Below are 26554 nucleotides of genomic sequence, written 5' to 3'. Positions count from 1 at the left end.
TATAGTTTACTGCAATGCTAGATTGATGAAGAGGTGGTGAGGTGGACTAATTGATTGAATGGCCGATATGTGATGATTTATCTTCCCACCCACGCCCTAATGGTTCGGTGAATTGTCCTGTTTTGGAGGACGCATATTGATTAATGAATCACATATTTGGTATCATTTGTAATTTGTTCAGTCTCATGATCTTGTTAATTTCAGTAGTTCAAGATAAAATTTTCATATAAACTGTGTAAGTTTTAGTAATTTCTTCAATGCGTAGTTTTTTACACGTCGTAAGTCTAATTTAGTCAATACATCTTTTCACGCCAAAGGCGGCTGCCACGTCCAAATTGCCCATTTAGTAGACGAGGGGGTCTGCAGTCAACGTTGCCGTCCTATTGAGGTTACGTTCATAGTAACCACACACTCTGCCGTGAACGACTTATGTTCATAGTGAGTTTTACACTTTTACTTGTTACAAATATTTTACCTGAAAAAGCCATTGAAGTGGAACATCTAATTTTCAAGGGTTTCCTGGGTGTCAAGTGATAATCTACAGCTTATGTAGTACAGTTAAACCTGGGATTGCGAGTAACTTGGTCTGCGAGTGTTTGGCAAGACGAGCATTTTTTTTTAAATAATTTGATAAACGAGTGATGTCTTGCAATACGAGCAGTGCGTACAGTATACGCTTTGTCTGCCGAGCGTCACGTGATCACAACTGAGCCAATGGTTCTTCTCTCTGGCTGTGGGATCGTGAGTAATCATCTCCCATGCTCGGTCTCAGTCGGCGTGCCTCACTCGTATAGTTAACATCCGTGCGAGTGTATACTGTTTACAGTATAGTGTTGTGATCACGTGTGTGTGCGTAAAGCATTTTTTATTTTGTGTCCAAGTGTAGCGACTCTTCTTTAGTAACTGTATTGCAGTTGCAAGTGAAAGTCGTCCTACACACTTACCCTGCCTCCTCTCTGTCGTCTCCCTCACACCAGCCACGATTAAATGTAATTAATAAATTAGATTACTTTATATTAAATTTAAATAATAAAAATATAAAAGGTATTTTGTATTAATCATTTTTATATTAATACAGTATTTTTGGGTTGTGGAACGAATCATCTGAGTTTCCATTATTTCTTATAGGGAAATTCGCTTTGATATATGAGTTCTTTGGATTACGAGCACGTTTCCGGAATGAATTATGCTCGCAATCCAAGGTTTCACTGTATACATTTGTTGTGTCAACGATTCGGATACGAGGTTTGTAGGAGGCACCTTTTATTTAGAACATTCAGTCTGGCCTGCACACTCTCTACAGTCGCTTAGCCAAGCCGATACACAACACTAGCCATCTAAAACTGACGGCACTGACTGAGACAGCCAACACCTATCTGGCAGCACTATCGAGCGAAGATGGCAGCCACAACGGCGACGAGACGACAGCAATGACAAGACGAATCCAATCCCAGAACCAGCAGCCTCAAGCTCCCGCTCTCATTTCCTTTTATCCTACCAATGCGGCCTAACTCTGGCCTGGCCGCGCCTCCCTGCTCGAACCCACTAGCAGGTTCCAGGGGCTTCCAGACGGGGTCCTCTGTGACCCTTGCACCAGTTCCTCCGCCCTGCCGACACACCCGTGCACACGCTCACCTGCCTGTGTACTGTCTGTCCACCACAGTTGCCATTGCTGCCCACCAGCCGGTGCTATTACACTACACATTTATACAATGTCGGATACATTCATAGAGAATTAAGAAAAGGAACAAGATGGCTGAGGCAGCCCATATGAGCATCACACCACAAATCAAACACAAATAGTGCACAATGCTGAATGTTCTCCAGTTGTAACATATGAAATCGTAGAGCAACTGAGCTGCTGCTGCTGTTGTTCTGACTCTGCCATTCAGCAGCAGCCTACCAGTGAACCGGCTGGTAAAGATCCTCAAGCTGGACGACCCCATGCGGGGCCAGACAACCCTGCCATTCAGAGCTGTGCATCAGGCGAGTGACGAAGAGAGCACAGATGACGAGAGCTGAATGTAGCACGTGCCAGCGTCACACACTGGGCTGCCTGGTGACGGTGACTAAAGTGATGATGCTCATGCATAGCCATCGCCAGCAGAAAATCCACATCAAAATGTGTTGTGCACACAACTGACTGTATGGGACATCCGTGTGCAAGACTTCCTTAAGCCACTTGTCATTTTGGAGCTTGTGTTACTTTTCTATAACTTTGCGATCCTGTGCAAAATAGATTTAAGATAATCAGACTTCACTTTGTGCTATTGTTTTTGTGTAGAAGACCCTGCACTAGGCCATTTCATTGCCTCTTATTTTTCCAGTTTAAGAATGTTCTCTTTCTTGCCAGGAAAGTGTTACCACGGCAAAGCAATTTTTTTTATGAAAATGGCAAAAAAGATGTACCACGTGTTTGCCACTTTAGTGGTGACGATGCATAGTTACCTGGAGCTTCAAATGGTTGTAAAGTGCATCTCAGGTGGCGACTGGCCACAAATGTTAATCAATTAAAATTGCAGTCCCTGGATTAAACGCATTTAGCAAACTGAGATGGTAGGCGCAGTAAAGTTGTGAGTGTACAGACACGTGTAATGGACAGGCTTGACAGGCCCTTGGGAATGTATGTCTCGGCAAAAAGTATGTATGAAACAAAAAAATACTTTTGATTGACATTTTTTTCGATATTTTCAGTGCTTTCTGAAAGCAGAATTATTAAATGTATATATGTGCTAAAGAAGGACTAGCTTAAACATTTTTAAATACGAATTGGTTTGTAAACTATTTTTATAATAAGAAATGTATATCTAACCGCTTTGCTACATTTTTACTCCATTTTTTATTTGCACAATGTACAAAGCAAAATATTTCCTGGTGGTAGCGATGTCACCCTCGTGTCGGTGTTTAGCCGGGTTCATTTGTGCTTGTGAGGTCACACCCCCCCACCCACCCTTCACCTCTACAGCAATGGTTATACATTACTAAATCCTAAAAATGTCAATTGTAAAAATAACAAAAATTCTAATCCATTCAGCAGGTTTATTACCTGCGATTATGTTATGGTCCACCGGAGTTTTCTGCCAGCTATGATCCAGCATTTCCCCCATTTGACGGACTTGATTGGAGGGACATAAAAATACCAAATTGCACTCAAAGCTTGCAACTTAGTTTGCAAAGCAATGCAGATTAATTAAGCACACCACATTGTCTGCACCTATAAACAAAGTCCCATTAGCCTGTTGGCTTTCCAGACCAATATCCAAAACAGTACTGTATTGCTATGTTATTTGCGCACAATCGTCTGCTTGTTTTTGTGTTTACCCACAATTCTGCACAACGCACGAGTTTGCCGTGTCCTGCTTTTATTGTACTGTATGGCAACTACAGTTCGTGCATCCACAATCGGCTTGTGTTGTGGTCTTTATCTTCCTTTTTAATGATTAAACTTGTTTACACTAAATAACATTGCAAGCTGTAAAGAGAGATAATTTGGTTTGCACGATTAGCATAGTTAATATACTGGGGCAGCCCACCCTTTAGTTGCCTCGGTATGAACACTACCCTGTATAATGCAATTCAGAAGTTTAAAAACGAAACTGCCTGTGTGAACTCTGATGTTTTCCACTCAAGTATTGTTTGTTCTCCAATCAACTCGGTCTGATAGTTTATTTCGAGCCGATCAAAAAACGTTTATTAAATGTGTAAGTGTATTTCACACTGACCGACGATGCAAAATACAAGCATTCCTGAAACTGTAAACACCACCAAGCCATTCTACGTTTTGATTGCCTCTGGGATAAGCCGACGTTCATTTTCTCATGCAAATATTTCATCATAAGTTGTATAAAATAAACCAAAATTGGAATGCACAGTTCATGTCTTCTTGCAGTAGAAATCCCTATGGATAGTCTTGCTAATCATGCAATAAGTGAATTGCAATACAGTATAAGCGACAGGCAATGTTTAACTTTCAACAATACAACTGCTAAACAAAAACACATTAAAATTAACAAGTTTAGTTCAGCCTTTGAACAGCAAGTGTAAGGCAAGTAAAACATGTATTTGGTGCTAGATTACATTAGGATATTTTTCATTGAGCCTTGAAAATCAAATAATACTATTTAAACATACGGACTAAATAAAAAATAAAATTAACACTAAATAGAGTAGGAATGAATAGCTAGCCTGTTAATAGATTGTTATATAGCACGACAGTTGGCATGTTCACATGCATACGGTGGAGAAATGAGTAAATGGTGGATGCAAAGTTCAAAGGCGTTTCTTCTTTCTGGAAACGACTCCCAGTTTCACACTTCAGGGATCGAATGATCCATCTGGTTCTTGAGAACGCTGGAAGCCATCCTGCAGGAAATGGAAACGCTACGTGTGAGTGATGCCCCATAGCACGGACACTGCCAGCCCAAAATAACTTTTTTATTACAGCCACAACTATCGAATTGAAATAATCTTTATCATTGTAACATTTCTTATTTACCCAAAAAAGCCTTAGTTTCAAGACTTTCAGAAGGGTCATAAGTTTGTTGTTTAACATTAGAGGGTGATATTGTCAACTGAGTCATTTGCGGATTTTTTTTATTTGGTAAATTTGACCCATGACGCTGGCACACGCGGCTTACTCTTTTTCAAATAATATCACGTAGATATTTAATGTCCATTGTGAGGTGGACTGTGTTTTTGCACGATTAACACACCCGGCGGTATTAACCAGGGCGGCCGTGGGTCTTGATTTGAAAATTTGCAACAAGAGGCAAATGCGCTACATCTTGGTGATCGATCTTATCAAGTAAACTGAATAAATAGCACACCTTAAATAAAGCACCTGACTGCAATGTTTACATCTTGGTTACCATGAATAAATCTTTAAGCTTGTCAGACAGCCTGTGACACAGCCTGGGTAGGTTTCTGCATAATTAGAGACGCTTGGTTTTGCGTATTCCTTTTATGGTGTCTAACTCCCACGCAGCATTAAGCAAAACACTACATTTTGCATTAAGATATGTGCGCATGTGTGACGTGTTACAGTGGGGGACGGTGACGTGGCCACACGTTCAGGTTTTTATTGCAGAGGTTTACAGTTCAAGACAAGTGTCCACCCTGATGACAACTCGGTGTAATAACCGTGAAAATATTACGCGCAGTCTGCTTCAGTGGACGTTAAAGATCCCCTGGCATCAGTTTAACACGTAGGCTTTCGCGTCCAATATCATCCATAGTACATTTTTGGGTTAGATATCGTAAATATAAAATGTGTCATTAAACCCGACAGCCAATTAGTAAGGTGTGTCACTTAAACGGAATCTTACCCATAAAACCTATTTTGGATCCCCTGATATAATTTCCAAAAGTAGGCCATTGTGTGTCAGGGTCTAGATTCGCCAAAATAAAAATTACTCTTAAATTACTCCCAATCGGGACTATACATGGCAGACTAAAGCCCCAGGTCAATTGCAAACGTCACTATCCTGGTCTCTTGAGATCTCACCTGGTTTAACAAAATAAACTTGAGACTACATATTCCGAGCCTTGCCATGAATCACCTTTTGATGATGTGGTCATAGATGAAGGAGGGCATGATGGTCAGGGTGATGGTTGAGCCAGAAGCTGTCAGAATTTCGCTGACTTGCGAGTCCTGAAAGAAAGAGAAAACATTGAAATGTGCACTCAGCAGTTTTTTTTCTGCAGTCCTGCTATCGACGCTGCTAAAATACTACCTGCACTGGAAAAAAACATGAATTAAGGTTGGATGATGTGAAAATAAAATAACTCATCCACGAGCTAATGGATCTTCAGGATCAAAGCTTTCCAGCAGGATATGCTCAAGCAGTCAAGATTCTGGACTTTGATTAGAGGTGGAGTTGTTTTAAACTATGGCTGTTTCTGTAGTGTTAACATGGGTTTACTATGGACTAGATTGGAGATATCTGTATTGAAATAATCAATGACTAACGATTATCGGTTAAATTCTACTCGACTAAATCGGATGACATGGAAATTGTAAGAAGAAAAGTCTCGCCACGTGTGCTACTGGACGGGATGTGATGGGTGGAGTTTGTGACATCACCGGCATTGTCGACTGCATCACAAAGGATATGGATTGTAGGGGGTTTCCCACCTTCGGGAGATACGATGTGGGGCAGCCACCATTTTTAAAGGCGTCCGAGTAATTGACCACAAAAAGTAGTCAATGACAAATTGAATTGGTTGATTTACTTAATTGATTAATGGCCCCGGCTCTACTTTGGAGTATGAACAAGCAGCTGGTGTCCTCCATTAGTGGTTACTACTGAAGTCCCAAAAACCCTCGACACCATAACCACCATATCTGCTCATCCCAATCCCCACTCAATCCCGTAAACCCACGTGTGCACCCACAGTGGGCATGCCTCACCTTGAGGCCCACGACGTTCTGCCCGTTGAGCTCGCACACATTGTGCTCCGTGAGCAGGCCATTGCGCGCGGCCGAGCTATCCTTGGTGATGGACACGATGCGGCCGTTTTTGAACACGAATCCCACGTAGCCCAGGCTGTCCTTGTGCATGGTGATGGTGCGCTCAAACGGCCTGACGGGACGAAACGCGCCACATCGAGGACACAGACAAGTTGAACTCGATTGTGCGCCTCCAATTAAAACGTCAAGTATTTTTTCGCCCATGAGCCTGGCCTACGGGCTTTCTAGAGCAGTATTATGCAGCAGTATTTCACTTATCAACGACATGAGTGGAGAAATCCTTTCAGTGTGCACATAAATGCACATTTTCTCAGTCCATTGGCCTATTGGCTTTTGAGAGGTAATATTCAGCAGCATTATGCAAGCAAACTGTTAGTTTCGATACCGTTCAATTTACTTTATTATTGTGAATGCTCTATAGCTATCGAGCGGCAGGCAGTGCAACTGCACTGTGGCTCACGGCCGGAGGCGCCCAGGTGCTGAGAGATTAAGAGGGTTGAGAGGAACTGGATAGGATGGGGTTGGAAGACATTTAACTCCATGCAGCACCAGGGCCCTTGCGAACTGCCCTACGCCATCGTGCTACCTCAAATAGAAAACGTAATGTCACCAGGCGCCAGCCGACTCACCTGTCACGCACGGCCATCACGATCCTTTCCGGCGCCGCTTTCTTCAGCACTTTGTGCGCCTTGTCCGTGTCCCACGCGGCACAGTTCTCGCCATTGATCTGCAGCACCTGGTCGCCGAAGCGAAGCCCAGCCAACGAGGCCGGCGAGCCCCCCTGCACCAGCTGCACAAAGATGCCCTGCGCAAGCGGTGCGGCGCAACCATTGGCAAAAAACAGTCAACTTTGACGCCAGCGGCCGATTCCTCTTCGTTAAAATCGGCGCAATTACGATGTGGGTTTTTAAAGCATCTGGACGAGACCGCGGTGCGGAAACGGTGGGCGTATTTACGTCGTCATATATGTAATCGTGGAGCGGAACTTGCGTGTAATAAAGCACGACACAAGGTCTCGTAAGAATGTGACCACCGATGCAGGTTTTGCAACTTGCTCACCATCCTTTAATTCACCTAACATCGAAGTTGTGCCCAAGTGCACTGGCGCATTGCCAGGGTTTGAACCATGATGTGGGTCTCACGATTTAATCACGAACCACACTCAAATCACTGTTAAGAGAAGGTTACACCTCAACTTAAAAAATGCGTGAATCTAAAATCATATTTATGTCCGTCACCTCATGAGGTTATGCACAAATGTTTTCCAACAGCATTTTTTCAAGCATGCATCCTCTAGATTGGTCTCGACTTTCTGAGTTTCATCACCAGATAGAAATAGGATTTACCTCTGTTGCAGTAAATGTGTGTCCTACCAACTGACCCCTTTGCAACTTTCCAGTGAGGCTTTGGGTCGTAGCGCGTGTTGCTCGACACGATGGCCGCGCAACACGCGCTACGACCCAAAGACACATCAGATCGGAGAGTGGCGGTGCGGCGCAAACCGTGGGAATCCCGGAGAAGTGAGCGTACCACCCCCCCCCCCTTCACCTTACCTTGTCAACGGCCTTGAGGCGCAGGCCCAGCTTCCCGTCCTGGTCTTTGCACAGGATGACCTCGCGGACGCCCTGCTTCACCTCGGCGCGCCGCACACCCACGTCGGATCCCGTCACAGGCCCCAGGGCCATGCTGGAGCCGGACGGCCGAGCCACCAGGGCCTACGGGACAACGTGCCCGGTCAGCATCTCTACGCGCGCTGGCAGCGTCGTCATCCACGGCAGCTACGTTACATGGCGCAAATTCGGCCCGAGGTGGAATGCTGCTGCAGCTGTCGTATCTGGGGTGGAGCACCCAGCTCCCACCTCACTACACAAGACAATGCAATGTTAAACATTCGGGGCGATTGCTGCTCCGGCAATCGTTGCCACTCGCTCACCGGCGGTCAATCACCTCCTTATCACTCTGTCACCACTACCATGGGTTACTATTCCTGTGAAATCCACTTATTCAGTGCTCCGCCCATGTTGAGGACCTGGTGTACCATGCTGTTTTGTCTGATCCACACTGTTCAACCACCGCTCAACCACTCACCCATTCACCCCACCCACTCGCTCGCTCACTCGCCCACCCACTCACCACACCACAGGTCAAACCACTTTTCCTTCTGCTTCTTCTCTCACACTGCATGGCTTTGAAATGCCCTCCCATCATCTCTTCCCAAGCAATTGCAACCTTTCTCAATTCAAGAAACGTGTTAACTCTTATATTTTACAATCTTGAAAGGGCTGTTTGTCGCTGGCCGTTTGACATTTTGGGCCTTTGGGCACCGTGCTCAGCAATTGTGTTCAACAAAAACTCAGCCATCTCGGTCACAGCAACACCATGACGTCATGAAACTATCGACAGTTTACATCCTGTGCAAAACCGAGATAACCATCAAAACGGCAGGATCCCTGACACTGGAAAAAACTTTATCGAGCACCACCGGGAAAATATTGTTCAGCTCCAATAAGTTACCAGGATGGCATTGCTCTCGGCTGATACAGAGCTCATTGTGCCGCCGCCGTCTCGGAGGGCCGCCGTCAAGACGCTTTTGTAGTCCACAAAGTCCAACACCCTTGATGGGGGATTACACTTTGTACAGCACGCTGCCAGGCTGTGTGAACCAAGAGGTATGAGGCCGCCCTTGTCATCACTCGGCATTGCGGATGCGTCTTGCTGGGGGCTGAGTAAGACTTTCAAGTAGCTTGGGCGGGCAACAACACATTACCACACACCTCAGCGATATCCACTCAAAACGGAATTCATATTTAGGGCTCACCTTTAAAGGTGACCAAACCTGCTAAAATGAGAAACGGTGTGGTTGGTAGATTAAAAATATTCCACTCCCTCTAGTACCCGATGAGTGTGGATAAGAAGGCAGCATTAATCGACCTTGTTTGGCTGTGGCCACGTGTTCTCCTGTACAGCCACAGGGAACAACTGCAGACTTACGCTCCACAGTTAGCCACCGCAGACCCTCTCACCCGCGCTCATCCCTCTCACCGTGGCGCAAGCAATCCACGACAACAGGAGGAACTTGGTTGCACTTACACCAGGAGTGACACTCAACAGTAAACATCTTTAAGGATGTACACGGTCTTTAAATGTTATAAGCTACAATCCCAACCTCGAATCTGAAGTAGAGCCATAGTTTGAAAAAAATACTTGTCTTACACATTTCAGTTCCTGGGACCCCCCCGCCCTCTTCACCAACCCCCACTGAGCAGCGTGGGCAAAGATGGCCAAACAATCCCCATGAGCAAAGGTCTTGCAGGGGCCTTGTACACCACTGACATTGCACGCAAACCAATATTTATCATGTATTATTTTTAGTCTAATGATATTTAATTATTTTATAACCTCCAATTGTGTTATTAGATGCACTCATTCACAGAGAGCCATAACAAAAATATAAGGAAGAAAAATCATGCACATGCACGAATATTGAAATCCTTTATGACTTGCGTTATTCTTGAAAGTATTCTATTAGCGATGATAACCATGTAGTTGGATATAGTTCGAGAGGAAGTAAACAAGGGAAATGGATGCATGTAAAACGCTATCGTTGGCCAACATACCCCGGAGGAAGCTGAGGCCGCCACCATGGGCATGTTGAGGCGGATCTCCTCGTCAGAGAGGCTGAGGCCCATATACTCGCGCAGCTCGGGGTAGAGGGTCGGCGTCGGGTACAGGTCACCTGCACACGCGCACAGGCACGCAGGTACGCACACAGGCACGCACGCGCACACGAACGCATACGGGCAAACATTAGCCTAGAATTCCCGAGCACCCGAAACCACATTCACAAAATCAGCATCACTGATGTCCCTTTCAGTGCCTTGAGATAGACGGAAGTGTTCAAAGGGTTAAAGAGTCGCTCTGCTCACAATACTGCTGGCAGAAGGGTCTCCCCACTCGAGTGAGTTCTACAGAGCCCCGCCAGAGGGTGTTTACACCGACTTTTACACACTGGCCAGGCGCCTTGGAGAAGGTCGGCGATTCGCGACTTGACCCGACTGGTACAACTTTGTCAACTTTAGCCATTCGGTAAGCCTAAGCCACAGACAGCACCATGAGAAGGTCGGTAAAAGATCGTTAGTTAGAAGCGGATGGCTAGGGGTGGGGGGCGTTTAAGAAATATTGAGCAGTGCCAACTGCCGCACCAGGAGACTGAACTGGCGACTTCTCCATTGCAACCATTACACCGTGGCAGCACGCCGATGTCCTAAGCTGATAGATGATCACACTGCCACGCTCTTGCTCGAGCATTAACCATCCGCTAATCGGTGTTGGAGGGGTAGGCTGTTGTGTGTATTAGGGCACCAATGATGAATGTGAAAATTTAAAGTGCCTTAAGTGTATGAAAATATGCAACTGGTTCCCTAGACTCAGTTGAAAAAAATTGCAATTAATGAGACTCAATATAGCTGCCTAGAGCAGCTATATTGAGTCAACATGTGCAGTAGCCTGCCTGTAAAATGAACCTCAGCAGCACTGCCTAGAAAACAGAAACCAAAGCCCAGACCCTGGCACAGCCAGCAACAACCGTCCTGCGCCATCCCTACCTCGACACCGACTACACATTCACGAGCAAAACAATGAGAAAATAAGAGAACACATTTGCAGACAGGAAATTGCATGGCGAGGCTGCCTCTGTAATGCAAAACAAGGTCAACGCCAATTACATCAGTGCACAGCATTGCGTTCCATCCCACAGGGTCAGAGTTAGCGCGTGTTGCAACAACTGGATTTAAAGTTTCGCCGTAAATGACATCACGTGGTCCCCTTGTTTTTCTGCAGCATTCTGGGAGGCTAAGTTATACAAACACATTTAAGGTAAGGTTAGAGTTTGCACAAGCATACTGTTACGGACTGGGCTTGTGATTGGAAGATGTTTTTTAACTGTCATCGCATTTCAAGGGTGCACAAATGCGTGTGGATGTTGTTGAGACTGTAGTTATGGTTGAGCATGTGCCTGTGGTGGTGGTTGGGTCCGTGGCTGTGGTTATGACTGTCCCTACAACAAGCTCGTTTTTTTAACTGTATTTGTAAATATCAGTGTGATATTCATGACAATCATCGTCAGACTTTATCAATCCACTGCTGGATGAAGCCATCACCATCTCACAATTCATAAAACTGAAATCTGCAAAATCGGGCCATGAGCCACTGATTCTAGCCAATTCATTACTAGACTACTCCTTTTCCACTTCCACGCGTGCCGAGCCAGCAAGGGACCCTCACACGACAGAGGTGATATTACAAACCGTGATACTCTCGTCTCACAAGATGTGAAATCTGGCTCAGAAGTCAAGCAGGTCCAGGGGCAGGATTGATATATTTTTTGTCAATTGTTGCATAAGCAGATGCCGATATCACACGCTAGTTGCGTGTAAGGTCGGCAGCACGGCTCAGTTTTCTGCAGTGGAACAACAACCCGGGCACCTCCCGAGCCGTGCTGGCTCAGGACGGCCTCGGCACGGCAGAAGAAAGCGGTAGCGCGCGCTCTACGTGTTGGATGGAGTTTGGAGTGGCGGTGGCCGCGAGGGGGAAGCTGCCCGAGCGTTTCGTACCGCTGGCCATGGGGTCCGTCGACGCGGCGATGGCCACCGCCCCCATGTAGCCCTGCTGCTCTGCCAGTCGAGTCTGAGCCTGCACGCACGCATGCACGCACACAAAAACAAATATCCCCGTATAGCTTTAATAGACTGCTGGGGCAAGGTCTGTTAGTGAGCATCTGTGAAGCCCGGCACGGCATACAAGGGGGTGGGTTGCCAGCATCAAGCCCGACTGCCTTTGTCTTCCAAGTGGAAACGTTTACACACTGCACTAGGTACTCATTTGAGGCTGAGACAACCTAGGGGAAGCCCAGAACCAATTCAGATAATCATCACTGGTGTTGACCGTGAGCAAGAATCAAACTCAGGTCGCTGGGTTTGTAACGAAGCACTCTAACCATTACACTGCCGCTCTCCACGCACACATGCACACACACACGCAGAGCCTCGATAACACACGCAACCCGTGACCGGCTGTCGTCCTGGCAATGAGCTCCTTGTCTTGTGTGCACACTACGGGAAAGTTCGTTACACACTGACCCCAATCCAGGGGGCTGGCCCCCAGAATAGGTTGATGCATTGCCAGCTTCATAAGTTACTGGTTACATTCGGTAGAGTTCTGGTTAATCTTTAACCATGCACCATTTGGCAGCTCCCAGCACTCACATGCTGCTCAGCATGAGACTCTGGGGGTCATCATCTTGTAAAATCATGTGGCCTCTTGTATATCTGTGTTTTTTACTCCAATTTTATCTAGATAGTTCTGTGGGTGTCATGTCATTCGACCAAGTTAGAGAATGGCTCTCGGAAGCAGATATCACAGAGCTACTTCTGAGACCCATTCAAGTGACCTGCTTTGTGCAGAACTTCATTGCATCATAGCCAAACCGATAACTCTCATTCATAGAGCTCACATGAATCCATTCTATTTAATTTGCAGGCTGACACCGTCAATTCACTGCAGTTGACATCTGACTTTAATCACAGGTGACTACTTAGATTTGATACCAGGATCTCAGCAGGGTCAATTTAGAAATCCGAGCTACATGACCAACCATTTTCTTAATTATTTTTAAAATGCATTTAATTTTTTTCAACGTGAACCTATTATCAGTACCAGGAAAATCTAGTGTCATCATAACAGCATATGATGACAAGAGTTGAATTACATCCACCAAACGTGGTGAACGATGGACCCGATGCAGCAAGTGGTACCGCGAGTTGACTTGAGGGAATGCTGCCGGTACTCAGAGGGAACTTTAATAATTTAGACTGAGCAGGATGTGTCTGTGTAGGCTCTGAATGCGAGAACAATGACTACGTGTGCGCACTACGCCCAAAGTTATTAAGCCTTCAGGCTGGTTGGGAGCACTGTTGTGGGTACACAAAGCCACCGATTGTGTTTACACAGCAGTGCACGTGAACATTGTGTTAACGAGCATCGTGTCTCGCACAACTGGGCCAAATGCCGCAAATGTGCACTTGCGTCTGCTCTTCAAGTTGGGGGGCATCCTGAAATATTGATGGCGGTGGCCGCCCCTGTTCACGGTCGCGGAAAGCCGTGGCCGTTTCATCTCTCCGATACGTATTCTGCTCAAGCCACTTGCTGTTCGGCAGGACGCTTCGCTCCACGCACAGACAAGCTTCTTCAGAAACCAAATGGTTCCCGAACTTAACTGTTTCCTGAAGAAGCTCCGAGGAAATTAGAACGGAAATGTCGGACATCGTGCCAAAAAGCACACGGAGAAAACGAAAGGACGACCTGCTATTTAGCTTATTTAGCAACTGATTATTTCTTGCACCGAACCATTCCCTCAAGCAGCTCGCAACATGCGGAGTGAAACGTCGGGCATCACGGTGAACTACGCGCCGCACCAAAAGAAAATGCACCGCAGCACTGTACAAAACAAGCGCAAGGATCGAGGCAGCAGACGGTGGCTGCCTTGTGCGGCGCTGCAAGAGCACGCGATGTTTATGTGTGCGTTGTGTGCCATGTGTGTGTGTGCGTTGTGTGTGTGTGGTGTGTGTTTGTGCGTTGTGAGCGGTGTTTGTGTGCAGTGGGTGTGTGTGCGGTGTGTGTGCAGTGTGTGTATGTGCGGTGTGTTTGTGTGCAGTGTGTTTGTGTGCAGTGTGTGTTGTGCGGTGTGTTTGTGTGCAGTGTGTTTGTGTGCAGTGTGTGGTGTGTGTAGTGTGTGTGTGCGGTGTGTTTGTGTGCAGTGTGTTTGTGTGTAGTGTGTTTGTGCGGTGTGTTTGTGTGGGGTGTGTTTGTGTGTAGTGTGTGTGTGCGGTGTGTTTGTGTGCAGTGTGTTGTGTGCAGTGTGTTTGTGTGTAGTGTGTTTGTGTGGTGTGTGTTTGTGTGTAGTGTGTGTGTGCGGTGTGTTTGTGTGCAGTGTGTTGTGTGTAGTGTGTTTGTGCGGTGTGTTTGTGTGGTGTGTGTTTGTGTGTAGTGTGTGTGTGCGGTGTGTTTGTGTGCAGTGTGTTGTGTGCAGTGTGTTTGTGTGTAGTGTGTTTGTGCGGTGTGTTTGTGTGGTGTGTGTTTGTGTGTAGTGTGTTTGTGCGGTGTGTTTGTGTGCAGTGTGTTGTGTGCAGTGTGTTTGTGTGTAGTGTGTTTGTGCGGTGTGTTTGTGTGGTGTGTGTTTGTGTGTAGTGTGTTTGTGCGGTGTGTTTGTGTGCAGTGTGTTGTGTGTAGTGTGTTTGTGTGCAGTGTGTTGTGTGCGGTGTGTTTGTGTGTAGTGTGTTTGTGCGGTGTGTTTGTGTGGTGTGTTTGTGTGTAGTGTGTTTGTGCGGTGTGTTTGTGTGGTGTGTGTTTGTGTGTAGTGTGTTTGTGCGGTGTGTTTGTGTGCAGTGTGTTGCGCGCGTGTTTTAGTGCAGTGTTGGTGCGGTGAGCGTTGTGCTCGTTGTGTTTGATCGCGGTGTGTGCGTTTGTTCGCACGCACAGCACTCAGAGCAGTAAAACCTGCTCCTCAGGAAACCGGGGGCACACGCCCATGAGTCACAGTGCGACCTCGTGACGGCAACATCACGCACGCAACAGGAGCACGTGATAGGGCCCCTTGTCTGATTTGGCTCGCGACTTGGAGTCAAGTGCTGACGTCACAGGATCGAGTTGTCGCTCCGAACAAAACATTCCGAGAAGCTTAATCCTGCGCGGTGTACACAACAGCTGATCGACACGTCGGTGTGTCTTTAATTTGTGCACTTAATTAACAAAAATGTCCCCACCCTATAATAAATAAATAAGTGAGGTCTGTTATTATTTTGTACCTAGTTATGATTATTTTGATATGTCGGGTTCTCTACAGCATTCGTGATACAATTCAATAATTAATATCACTATCCCCCCCCTGACGAGGACTGGCTAATTGATTGCGACGCGTTTAGTTGTAACATATTGAAGGGATAAAGCAACGCTCTTCGATGCAGTGTACCATGAACGCCTTTTTTCCCTTAAACCGTACTGTACCCAAACACAGGTTTGCCTTGACTCAGCTCAACCCATGTAAAGATTCAGAAAAGGAATTTCCTGTTTAATTTGTTTCCCCTATTCTCAAATGCCAACATTGGCGAGAGTCAGGGGTCTATATAAAACACACCAAAAGCTGTCTCAAGGAATGAATTGCGCCTACATGAGAACACAACAGCGCTAAACCGCAAGTGTGTGAAGACGGGACAGCGACCAGCGCTGGTGGAACGTGGAGGAACGTACCTGGATCACCTTGTCCACCTTCATATCTTCCAGAGATGGGTAGAGAGACATTTTGGCTTCTTTTTAACTCCACGAGCAGACCTGCGCACGAGATAAGGCATTACCACTGCACTACATCACCACCGGTGGCTCAGCGGTAGAGCGATCGGCTCGCAATCAGAAGGTCGCGAGTTAAAATCCTGGCTGGGAGTTGATTCAGTCCCATAATCCCTCCGTCCAGCGTCGATAAAATAGTACCACACTCTGGGGAAGTGAACAGTGGTTTTCCTATGGATAGACTCATCCCTGTGCTAGAAATGAGTAATGTCCAGCACTGGCTCAGTGCTGTATACAGGAGACAAGCATTGGTTCAATGCTTGTTGGAGTAGGAAATCCCTTTGACTGCACTATCTTCTGCTTCCATCAGAAAGCTCAGTAACCTAAAGCACCTGTTATGCACCATGGCGGTCATCCATCCAAAGCACGATCTAGGCTCAAATCTGCTCAGCTTACGAGCTCGCGCTCATTCCGGCTGATGGGCCATCGGCTTCGTCACATGATTAATGTATGCAGTGGACGAAGTCTTTACGCAAGAACATTCTTTGGCACGGATACAAAGCAAGTAGGAGTGACGCATGTGGTAAGCTTTGCAAGGTGTGACTTGTTGTTTTGGCGGGCTTGTGTATGAATACACCTTAATGTAAATACCCAATACAGTAATAGTGCCACTCTGCAGACCTTGGTCCCTATAGGCGTTTGTGTTGGCAACGTTGGCCTAGGAACGGACATGACTGAGTTGAGAGTCTCTTCATTAGTTTTTCTATTCATTGCTCAGTAATTGTCTTCTTGGGTTGGAGCAGTGGCGAGCGCAGTAGGTCACACGCTGCACTATGAGTCTAGCGACCTGAGCGTAGCTTCCCGGCCATGGCTAACATCAGCGGCGAGTTCATTCTCAGCAAGTCCACCCTTCACCAACCCGTGTTGACAACGCGGTAAGTATGGCCAAACAACTTCCACGACCAACGCAACATGGGGAGGCCTTCTCCGGTAGTAGCTTGACAGAGGGACACAATGACCATCACCATTTAAACCGTTACCATGCGAAGTCTGGAAATGAAAGAAGTATTGTTTTAATGGCTATGCTTCAGATCAGCGATAAGCCACTTTAAATACGAATTCCACTGGCTTATTTGCCTTGGCTATGTTCATACTTGACCTCACCGACTTAGCCGCAAGAAGCACATGACCAAGTCATTGCAGGAGTGTACATAGTTCTCAGAAGTGTTTTCGGTTTGTGCCGCGTGTCGTTCCGCATGATGTCCGACGTTTCGCTCCACGTGCTAGGAACTTGTTGAGGAACTGCTCCCAGCACACGGGGGGAAACGTTGGGCATGACGCCGGACAACGCGCGCTCCAAGCCAAAGACGTGTCAGAATGCTCATGTATAATCAGCGCAACTGCGAAAAACCTACCCATTAGAATTGTATACATAGTGATGCAGATCAGCATCGGAAGTATAAAAAGCTCACCGTAGCTGTTATCGAAGAGCAACAGAAGGGCACCAGGCAAATAATCTGTACATAATGCGCCATTAGTTCAGAGGAAGCACAACGCCGCATTTGCACAAATGGGCCATTTAAAATATACTGCATATTTAATAATGGCATCAGAAACCACTGTCGCGTCAACATGCAGAAGGGATCTCCCTGTTAGCAAGTTTTGGTCGGGGATTCTTGAGAAGCAGGTGACAACCAATAAGACAGAATATATTTATTTTTAAAATTTGGCATGCTGGAACTTTTTTCAACACAATTTGAATGTATGTAGCATGTTAGCATAATTGCACCTCAAGACACTGTAGTGTGACCGTGCATCATGTAGAAGGTTACACATGCAATTTACATATTGTATCCTATATTCTTGGTTCTTTCGGTAAAGTCACGTAGAAGGGAAACAATAAAATAATAAAAATATAAAACAATAAAATTCTCACGACGTTTCGACTGCAACACAAGCAATCATCATCAGGTGTGAAAACCACAGCAAGAAAATTTGGTTTTCACACCTGATGATGATTGCTTGTGTTGCAGTCGAAACGTCGTGAGAATTTTATTGTTTTATATTTTTATTATTTTGTTTCCCTTCTACGTGACTTTACCCAAAGAACCAATAATATGAATCTCTGCAGTCACAAACGCTTTAAATCAAAATATTGTATCCTGTATGTTATTTTTCGATGACTGTCAGAAGAGAAGGCATGTGCCTGGACTTCTGCATCAGAATATTTATTTATACTGGAGGAATCCGCGGAGTGATACAGCTCTTTTTCACAGATGTCCAGTCACCCAAACACATACAAATAAAACTAAACCATCCCCATCCCACCAGGCAAAGCCCACTGAGGTATTAACTTATTTTTCAGAAGCGACCTGGCCACAAATGATAGGGGCAGGGAGTCAACAGTCTGGCTGATTGGGTTAAATGAGTTCCATATTGCAGGTGACATTTAACCAGGTGACAGCCAATTTAAATCATTATTACTATTCATGACTTCAGGTGTCAATGGGCTTTACATGGTCACAAATAAAGGTCAGGTATCTAACTGGCAGAACATTGCATAATTGTCACATTTACCCAAAGACGTCCCATAAACGTTGCCATCAATTATGGTCGCAAGGGTCATGGAACTTGCGCCACTTGCAATAAAAACTCCATGGTCAGGCCGAGCCAAGCGTTGTGAAATCATAGGGCGTGTATGCCTACCCCAGATACCGTGCGTCTCGTCACCCACTCACGTGATCATGTGATCGGGCTAATATTAGAGTACAGTTGCTCAAGCGTCGTGACATCATGAATTGGTCTGAATACATTGTACAGGATTGTATTATCGTGCAATTATACAAACTAGTTTGTCTGTTATAGTTAAGTGTTCGGTGGTTATCGTTGTGTACCATGAACCCTGCGAACCCAGTTTGTATCCTTACCACGGCGGACATCAGTGGCCATTGATATCTGAACTACTCCTGGGTAACCATCCATTAACTTCAGCAACGGTTAAGAATGGTCAATACAACCCCCCATCACAGCTCGCACACCCGTGGTTGGAGAAGGCAGCAAACACAACCGTGGTGATGCTGCACCGTCCTTTGCTGACCCGAGCACCTCAGCTCCGAGTCCGCCTATGGCAACCCGGCGTGCACGGTGGTCGCCCATCCAGGCATCAACCAGGCTTGACCCTGCTTCGCTTCCCCGATGAACTCCGGGAATTTGGCCATACCCACCCGAAAAGCCACTTCCACAATTGAGCAAACCCTACACAGTCTACATAAGCAAACACATGCTCATCACACATGCTCATCGCACATACTGGGGGGTGCAGTTTTAATGTTAATATCTATCGTTTCAAAACATATGGGTAATTTATGGAATATGTCAATGGTTTGACACGCACGCGAACTTGGATGTACCACCATCACGTCCCGTCGTGGATGAAAGCTCGCTTTTTGTCTCAGTCCGTCCAACACCACAGTAGCGAGCTTGAACATCTCTCCCGTATCAAGCCAAGCGGACAAAAGATTTCTCTCCAAATAACAAGGCGATAGTAATTGCTTTGACACACTATACCCATGGTAAAGCCCATGGTAAACAGCCCCTCATTGATTACACGAATTATCACCCACATCTTTAAAAGTTATTTACTGAAATCATCATCAGCTATGGTCAATCCACTGCTGTATAAAAATGCCACAATGTAATAATCCACCTGGCACCTAAAATCGAGCTGATTTCATCACTCCATCTCCATTGGGCGGTCCAATTCCATCCCTCGGCTGCCGCTCCGTCACAATTATTGACCCATTGGCCATCAGCAAGCCTCTCTAGCTGCGTGTCCCAGCCCCAAGCCCGCTTCTCCGTCATCGCAGAACTGGCAAAACAACCCTCTTCGTACGTTAAAACACCGCGACATCTGAGACAGCCAGTCTCTTAGTCAGGCCGGGTCACACTCGAAACACACAACGCCACGGCTTGGCCATTTTGGGGACATCTCTCTTCCTCCCTCTCGCGTTTCTTGGGAGACATTTGGGGAGAGCTGCGACGTAGCAGGGTAAACGTGAACACTTTGGCGAGACGGAGTAAAACACGTGTGCGTGGTGAAGTGACGCTCCTCACCTTCAAATCGTGCTTGGCAAGTGTCTCGATACTCGAGCAGACCCGGGGGGGACGAGAGAGCAGCGGCAGGAGGTCGATGATGTTCAGCGCCCGCTTGTAACGCAGCGCCCAACGCAAGGAACGGATGCGGAGAGGAACTCGCAGACTAATTGAGGATGCCAAGAGATTTCCGGAGGCGAGGCTCCCCTTTCCCATTGGCTGGGAGGAGGCACGTCACACACTCACGGGGTAGAAACACCGACTTCTGTCTGCCCTTTGGGTTGCCGCCGCTGCTGACGCACGGTCATGCGCCTTCGTGGTTGTGCCGGTGACGTCTCAGAGATCCCGATTGCAGGAATGCACTTTTACGGGCAGTTTCCTTCGCATTGCGGACTGTGGGGAGTTATTTATTTGTTAAACATACTTCACCACGCTGGTCATTGTGGATATACGTATACTACACCCGTCTTGAGCGCATGGTGCTCACCCATCCAAGCACTGGCCAGGCTCATCACTGCTTAGCTTTCGAGATCGGGCACATTCCAGGGGATGTGATATCACTGCTGAGTAGAGCTTACATCGTAACGCGTGAACTAACCTCTTTTCTTAGGAGTCATTTTTAGAACGGCTCGCTGCATTGGCAGGAGTTGGGCATTTCATGATCATCTATCCATGGTTGGATGATGTCCCCTGCCCATGCCAACCCTCGGCGTCCTCCAATGCCACAATCCATCTCGCTCATGAGTATCATCATCACCATGAGTTGTCTTTGCAATACAGCTTTTTTTTTGGGGGGGGGGGGGTCAGATCGCGTAAATATGAATGTGTCATTAAACAAATGTTGTGGATTTGCTCTCCGACACACCGGTGTGCTGTACTCGTAACGAATTGGCATCTTCTGTTTAGGTGACAAACCTTACTAATTGGCTGTCGGGTGGTGGCGGGTTTAACGACACATTTACACAATCTAACCCAAAAAACCCCAAACCTCTTATGGATGATATTAGTCGCAAAAGCCTACGTGTTAAACTGCCTTAGCAATGCTGAATGAAGGCCTCTCACCGCCATCATGATAAACCAATTCTGTCCATTGCTGAATGAAGGCATCCTCATGAACATCATCTTAACCGTACGAGATGATAGCCTATCCACACGCTCATGAAACACTGTCTATCAACTGCTGGATGAAGTCGCCTCCCACATGCTTCATCGTCCTGCAACGCCACAATCCATCTCGCTGCTGCACATGAGCTGCTCTTGTAGTTCCATCTGCGGTGGTCGTCCTCTCGGGAAGATTCCCTCCCTTGGCTGCCATTCCGTCGCCAGTCTCGTCCATTGCTCCTATAGCCATGATGCGCCCTGCCCAAGTTAACGACTCCCAAGTCAACACGTCGAATGAGATGTTTTCCCCTGAACCGAGCATGTGCCTCTCCATGTCTTTTCACCACACAAGCTCTGCCGTGACGTGCGCGCACACATGCAGCCATGACCACGGTGGTGAGGGTGTTCTTACATGTGTGCTATTTGATTAATTTGATCAATTTCACGTTGAAAACGAAACAAAATTTGTTTTGGGGGCCACGTATTGTTGAAAGATGCCGCCGTGGTGTAAATGAATGGTGAGTAACACTGGACTTGCATTCCAGAGGTTGCCGGTTCGATCTCCCAGCGCGGCACGTTAAAACGATAACGTGTCCTGAATCCCGTCATCTGTCCACCCATCATCAGCAGTTTAAATGTGTGCGACAGTGAGCTGATCCGCAGGTGGCTTGTCAGAATCAGAATATTTGTTTATATTGAAGGAATCCGATGAGCTTTAAATATATTTTTCACAGATGTCCAGCAGTTTCACAAATGTCCAGTAGATTGGGTTAAGAGTGGATACCCCCACCTCTTCCAAGGGGCTCTCACCGAAATATGGAGGACATCTTCAAATGTTCAGCAGACTTCTAGTACCATAATACAGGTGTTCTTTTGGGTCAGATCGCGTAAATAAGTGTGTAAGGGATCTGCGAGCCACCCTGACGCACACGCACCATGCAGACACGACATCTGTGATGCCACGACATTGAAGCCGCTCCGCCGAGACCGGGGCCGTCGCTGTGCTGCTGCAGCCGAGGAGCCACCCGGCTCCCGTCACAACGCTCCCCCCACCACCCCCCCACATAAAACACACACACACGCACTCACGTAGGGCCTTGTGGGGAGGTCACCTGCCCCTGAGTTTTCACCCGAGGGCCCCCCCCTCGTGGGGGTGCTCCACGGTTTCTCAGGGCCAGGGAATTGGCAGCCCCCCCCCCCCCCCCCCCCAGGCCGATTGGTACTGCGGCGCCGTAGATTTACTTAAAATCGCATGACCACGGCGGGCTCAATGAGAACCGCAATGAAGAAAGCCAAAAAGCACACGCGGACCAGGAGGCAGGTGGGGAGCGGGGCGGCGCAGGTTGATGCCTATGATGCGGTCGTGCACGCGGTTAAACAATAGGGGGCGGGGCGTCGGAGAAGGAGGATAACCCGATTGGCCAGGGGCCAGCGGATTAGCGGCGCTTGGACTGAAAGTGGGGGCATAAAAGGGAGTGAGATTGGGAAGCAAGGTCTCTTTTCGCTGGGGATCAACTGGAGAGAGGAATCGAGGAGTCGTCATCTCCCTGCTTCTCGAACGTCCGTGAGACGGGTCAGAGAGCAGCCGGGTTCAGTTTCCCAGCAAAAGCCACGGGCAGCATCATCTTTCCGCGACCTCCAACACCACGAAGTCGGATGGTAAAGTACGAAGAGGAGAGGTAAGGCAAGGGGAGAAATCCTGAGAGAGAGATAATAGAGAGAGGACAGGCCACTTGAGTATCAGACCGCAGAGAGATAGGTTAGATCTGTCCAGCTGGTGCACCGTGACACGGGTAGATTAACTCTAATTAAATAGAGAATAAACCACCAGGAGACACTAACCCGTGTCGGGGAGGGAGGGCAATGCATGGTGTGGTGAGCCTGTGCCCGCGCGTGCGCGTTCGCCGTGCACGTTAACTGTGAGCCTGTGCGTTGTGGTGCGCCGCGTGTTCTGTACGCGGGGGCACTCTCGCCATTGCGCGGCTCGTGGTTGGCTTGTACGAGACGGGCACCGCGGCATATCTGCGAGTTGGTTATTACAGCTATTTAAATCATGCTTCTGCGAGGAGCAGCAGCGAGCGGGGGAGCAGGGGAGAGCGGAGGGGCACAGGAGAATGAGGAGTCGAGGGGCAGCAGCCCTAACACATCTCTGCAGTCACGACAACACGCACCAATCACACGCGCGGGAATACGCGGGACGGGGGTCAGGGGTCACCCGGGCCAGGTGTACCCACCGTGGATGTGTATTGGGAAGGAGGGCGGAGATGGAGGGGTTAAAAGGGGCTGTGGGACGTGTGTTCGGGGTTGGTCTTGGAACGAGTGTTGCTGTGCGTTGGTGCAATAAATAAGTGCTTAAACCATTCTACGACTCCTCTTCATCTAGTGGCAATGGTGGGATGTAACGCCTCAACCGACGCAAGAACCCAAAGGGGGAGACACAGCATGAGGATGCTCTAGGTGCCCGGGACGAGATTTGCTCCAAAACGGAACCGACGAGTCGGGATTTGTCTCCCAGCTCATCGACGAGATCCGTGGCAGCTGCTCGTCCCGTGTGGCCACCTTCCTCCACCAACCCGGCCGTGCAGACACAGCGCCGCAGCCGCCGCAGATCATCCTCGAGGGATCGGAGGATGGATCTGCTGCTGGAGGCAGTCACCGCGCTGCTTAGCCGGCTGGGTCCTGAGCTCGAACGAGCGGGGGGAACCTCAGCCGCACCACCTCCCCAGCGAGGATACGGGGGCCACGGTCAGTCTTCCTGACCAGGCACTCCGCAGCATCTCTCCGGGGATGGAGTCAGACATCATATCGCCATCGACGAGTCCGTGGGGGGCGCCGGTTGTATTGGTTAAGAAATCGGATGGATCCTTGCATTTTTGCAGTACTCGCTCCGCATTGACCAAGCGACCAGATGGTTGGAGCGGCTGCAGGAGTACACATATTGAGTGGTGCATCGGAAAGAAGTCAGGCATACGAACGCCGATGCTTTGTCCAGACTGGCGGCCCCTGTTAAGTGCGCTTGCGGCAACGGATCCACGCGCTGTGGACCGCCGGCCGTGGCGCAACCCGAGATCGTGGCGCCGGTTTCCGCCGGGGACACGGACCGGGCGGGGCCGCCGGTATCGCTGGATAGCGACTTAGGGCTCACCCTACGGGAACGGAGGGACCGGCAGCAGGCAGATGCATCTTTGGCACCGTTTCGCCGCCTGGCGGAGACGGCACGCACTGATGATCTCCCCACGTCAGGGAGGTTTTTCCTCATGTGGGAAGGTTTGTTGATGCGCTGGGACGTGACTTTGAACCGTAAAGTTCTGGTGGTGCCCTCTTCCCTGCGAAGTCAGCTGTGCTCCGATGTTCAAGTCCGACAGTTGCTCCAACTAGGTAGCCGTAAGACCAAGGCTGCGCTACGCCTTCGCTATTTTTGGCCGGGCATGTCCGCCGATATCCGCCGTCGGGTAGCTGCGTGCGCGGACTGCGCATGCAGGAAGCTCCTACCGGTCGTGCAAACCACTCCCCTGCAGTCCATTAAAGTAATGCCGGGTAAACGAGCTCGTGGGTCTCGATATCTTGGGCCCCTTCCCCGCCACCCCTTGAGGGTGTAGATATCTACTGGTGGGGATGGAGTACTTTATACGATGGCCCTTTGCCTGCCCGTTGCCCGACCAGACGGCGGCGTCCATAGCGGACGCCTTTGTAAATGGCTATGTCACTGACAAGGGGGCTCCGGAGCAGCTGCTGACGGACCAAAGCAGAAACTTTTCCTCCAAACTGTTCCAGGAGGTGTGTGACATGCTGGGTGTCAAAAAGGTGCGGACGTCCCCTTACCACCCACAAACGGACGGGATGGTGGAACACTTTAACCGCACCATCTCGGGGATGCTGTGTCACTTGGTCAATGACCAGCAGACCCACTGGGATTTGCACATCCCTGGGGTTTTGACGGCCTATCGCTCGGCTCCGCATGCATCAACGGGATATTCACCATTTTTCTTGATGTATGGACGTGAGCCGAGCCCTCCAATTGAGGCACAGTTGCGCCCTGTCCCGTCTCGTGCGGGAGACTGGCCAGCCGCGTTCCGCCACTCGCTTAAGTATTTGCGCGAGGCTTGCGTGGCGGCCTCGGCAGCATCCGCGTCTGCGCAAGCTGCGAACGAGCGCGTGCGGGCTGAGCTGCCGTTCACGCATCCCTTTGCAGTGGGTGACCTGGCTTGGCTGCACTGCCCGCAGGTACCGTTGTGGACGTCAGCGAAACTGCACCGGCCCTGGCAGGGCCCAGTCACAGTGCTGCAGGTATTGCGACCTCAGTGTGTTCGCATTCAGATGGGAAAGTGTAGGTGGTACATTCACCCTTCGAGGCTAAAACGTTATGTCACGGCCGAGCCGCCCCTACCAGCATCGTATCCTTCACCACCTTCATCGTCAGTTCGGCCGTGTGGGAAGAGGCTGTCACACTCGTGGCCTACTACGCGACCGACTGACAATGCAGACACTGTCCATCCTGCAGGACTACAGGTGACCGGAACGCCAGCACCAGACCCGTTGCCGTGGCTGAAGACGCAGCCGCAACAGAGGACTTGGCCACAGGACGGAGCCCCTTGACCCGCTCACGCCGCCTCATCGCAGCTGTCGACACGGACATCCCTGAAACCCTGTTGTGTTCGGTCGACGGATCGGATCGGGGGGGAAGTCGGCGACAGAGGCAACACTCTTGATAACAAGGAGACGGAAGGGAAATTGTGTGGTGTTACTTTTGCTTTATTGCACTTTTTTTTTGTGTTTTGTTTGACTTTTGCTTCATTGCACAATTTTATTTGGATGGCATCCGCCCGGCCGCAGTTGGCTTTGAACAGCCGAGGCATACATTTGTTGAGCCGAGGACGGCTTGGTCTCAAGGATGGGGGGGGGGGGGTGATGTAAGGGATCTGTGAGCCACCCTCACGCACCATGCAGACACGACATCTCCGCTCTCACGACAACACGCACCAATCACACGCGCGGGAATGCGCGGGACGGGGTCAGGGGTCAAAAGGCAGTGACGTCACCCGGGCCAGGCCTACCCGCCGTGGATGTGTATGGGGAGCGAGGGCGGAGATGGAGGGGTTAAAAGGGGCTGTGGGACGTGTGTTCGGGGTTGATCTTGGAACGAGTGTTGCTGTGCGTTGGTACAATAAAGAAGTGCTTAAACCATTTACGACTCCTCTTCACGTGTTACACAAACTTGTGGTGCATTACTTGTTTTGCTCATATGTATATTTACCCCAAGTTTGCGGCCTAAAGTTCTTCGATCATGGCCCTGGAGTTAATTTCTAAATTGCAAATAATAACTGTCATCAGCTCATCCGATGAGGTAGTTGATATTCTCTACATTGACCTTTACGTCTTTGTTTCCCCAGCGCCAAAGTTCGATTGGATGACGTTGGTGAGAACCGCATCTTCTTGTCCGGCCCGTCACGTAAACGTATTTAGATTTGTTACACAGAGGCGTACACAGTGTGCCATCGTTTCCCTGCCACTGAAGTGCATCGTCGTCATCCGCGTGCATTCTATTCTGCCCCT

General features: G+C 48.6%; 2 protein-coding genes and 1 long non-coding RNA gene across 8 annotated transcripts in view; 2 read left to right on the top strand and 1 right to left on the bottom strand.

Moving 5' to 3' along the window:
* The window catches only part of SMC6 (structural maintenance of chromosomes 6), a 31995-nt gene extending 28126 nt beyond the window's left edge, over window positions 1-3869 (top strand). For all 6 annotated transcript variants that reach the window (XM_032961887.2, XM_032961886.2, XM_032961884.2 and 3 more), the window contains exon 27: window positions 1896-3869. In XM_032961887.2, coding sequence (XP_032817778.1) covers window positions 1896-2022 — 127 coding nt within the window. In that variant the 3' untranslated portion in view covers window positions 2023-3869. The remainder of the gene's footprint in view (window positions 1-1895) is intronic.
* On the bottom strand, window positions 3653-20087 carry SDCBP (syndecan binding protein). Its single transcript, XM_032961891.2, has 9 exons — window positions 19922-20087; window positions 15773-15853; window positions 12082-12160; window positions 10087-10205; window positions 8023-8184; window positions 7099-7274; window positions 6410-6581; window positions 5559-5650; window positions 3653-4362 (listed from the first exon to the last, which is right to left on the bottom strand). Exons 2-9 carry the CDS (start codon window positions 15821-15823, stop codon window positions 4308-4310), a joined length of 906 nt encoding a protein of 301 aa, XP_032817782.1. The 5' UTR covers window positions 15824-15853; window positions 19922-20087; the 3' UTR covers window positions 3653-4307.
* A 2206-nt stretch (window positions 20088-22293) lies between these two features.
* LOC142929222 (uncharacterized) lies at window positions 22294-26185 on the top strand. Its single transcript, XR_012945438.1, has 2 exons — window positions 22294-22680; window positions 25503-26185. It is a non-coding gene; the product is annotated as an uncharacterized LOC142929222 (long non-coding RNA).
* The last annotated feature ends 369 nt before the right edge of the window (window positions 26186-26554 follow it).

Source organism: Petromyzon marinus, chromosome 27 (assembly GCF_048934315.1).
Source record: "Petromyzon marinus isolate PM22_M1 ecotype Great Lakes invasive population chromosome 27, UKy_Petmar_22M1.pri1.0, whole genome shotgun sequence".
Taxonomy (NCBI): domain Eukaryota; kingdom Metazoa; phylum Chordata; class Hyperoartia; order Petromyzontiformes; family Petromyzontidae; genus Petromyzon; species Petromyzon marinus.
The sequence above is the reverse complement of the archived record's forward strand: the minus strand, read 5'-3'. Positions and strand labels throughout refer to the sequence as shown.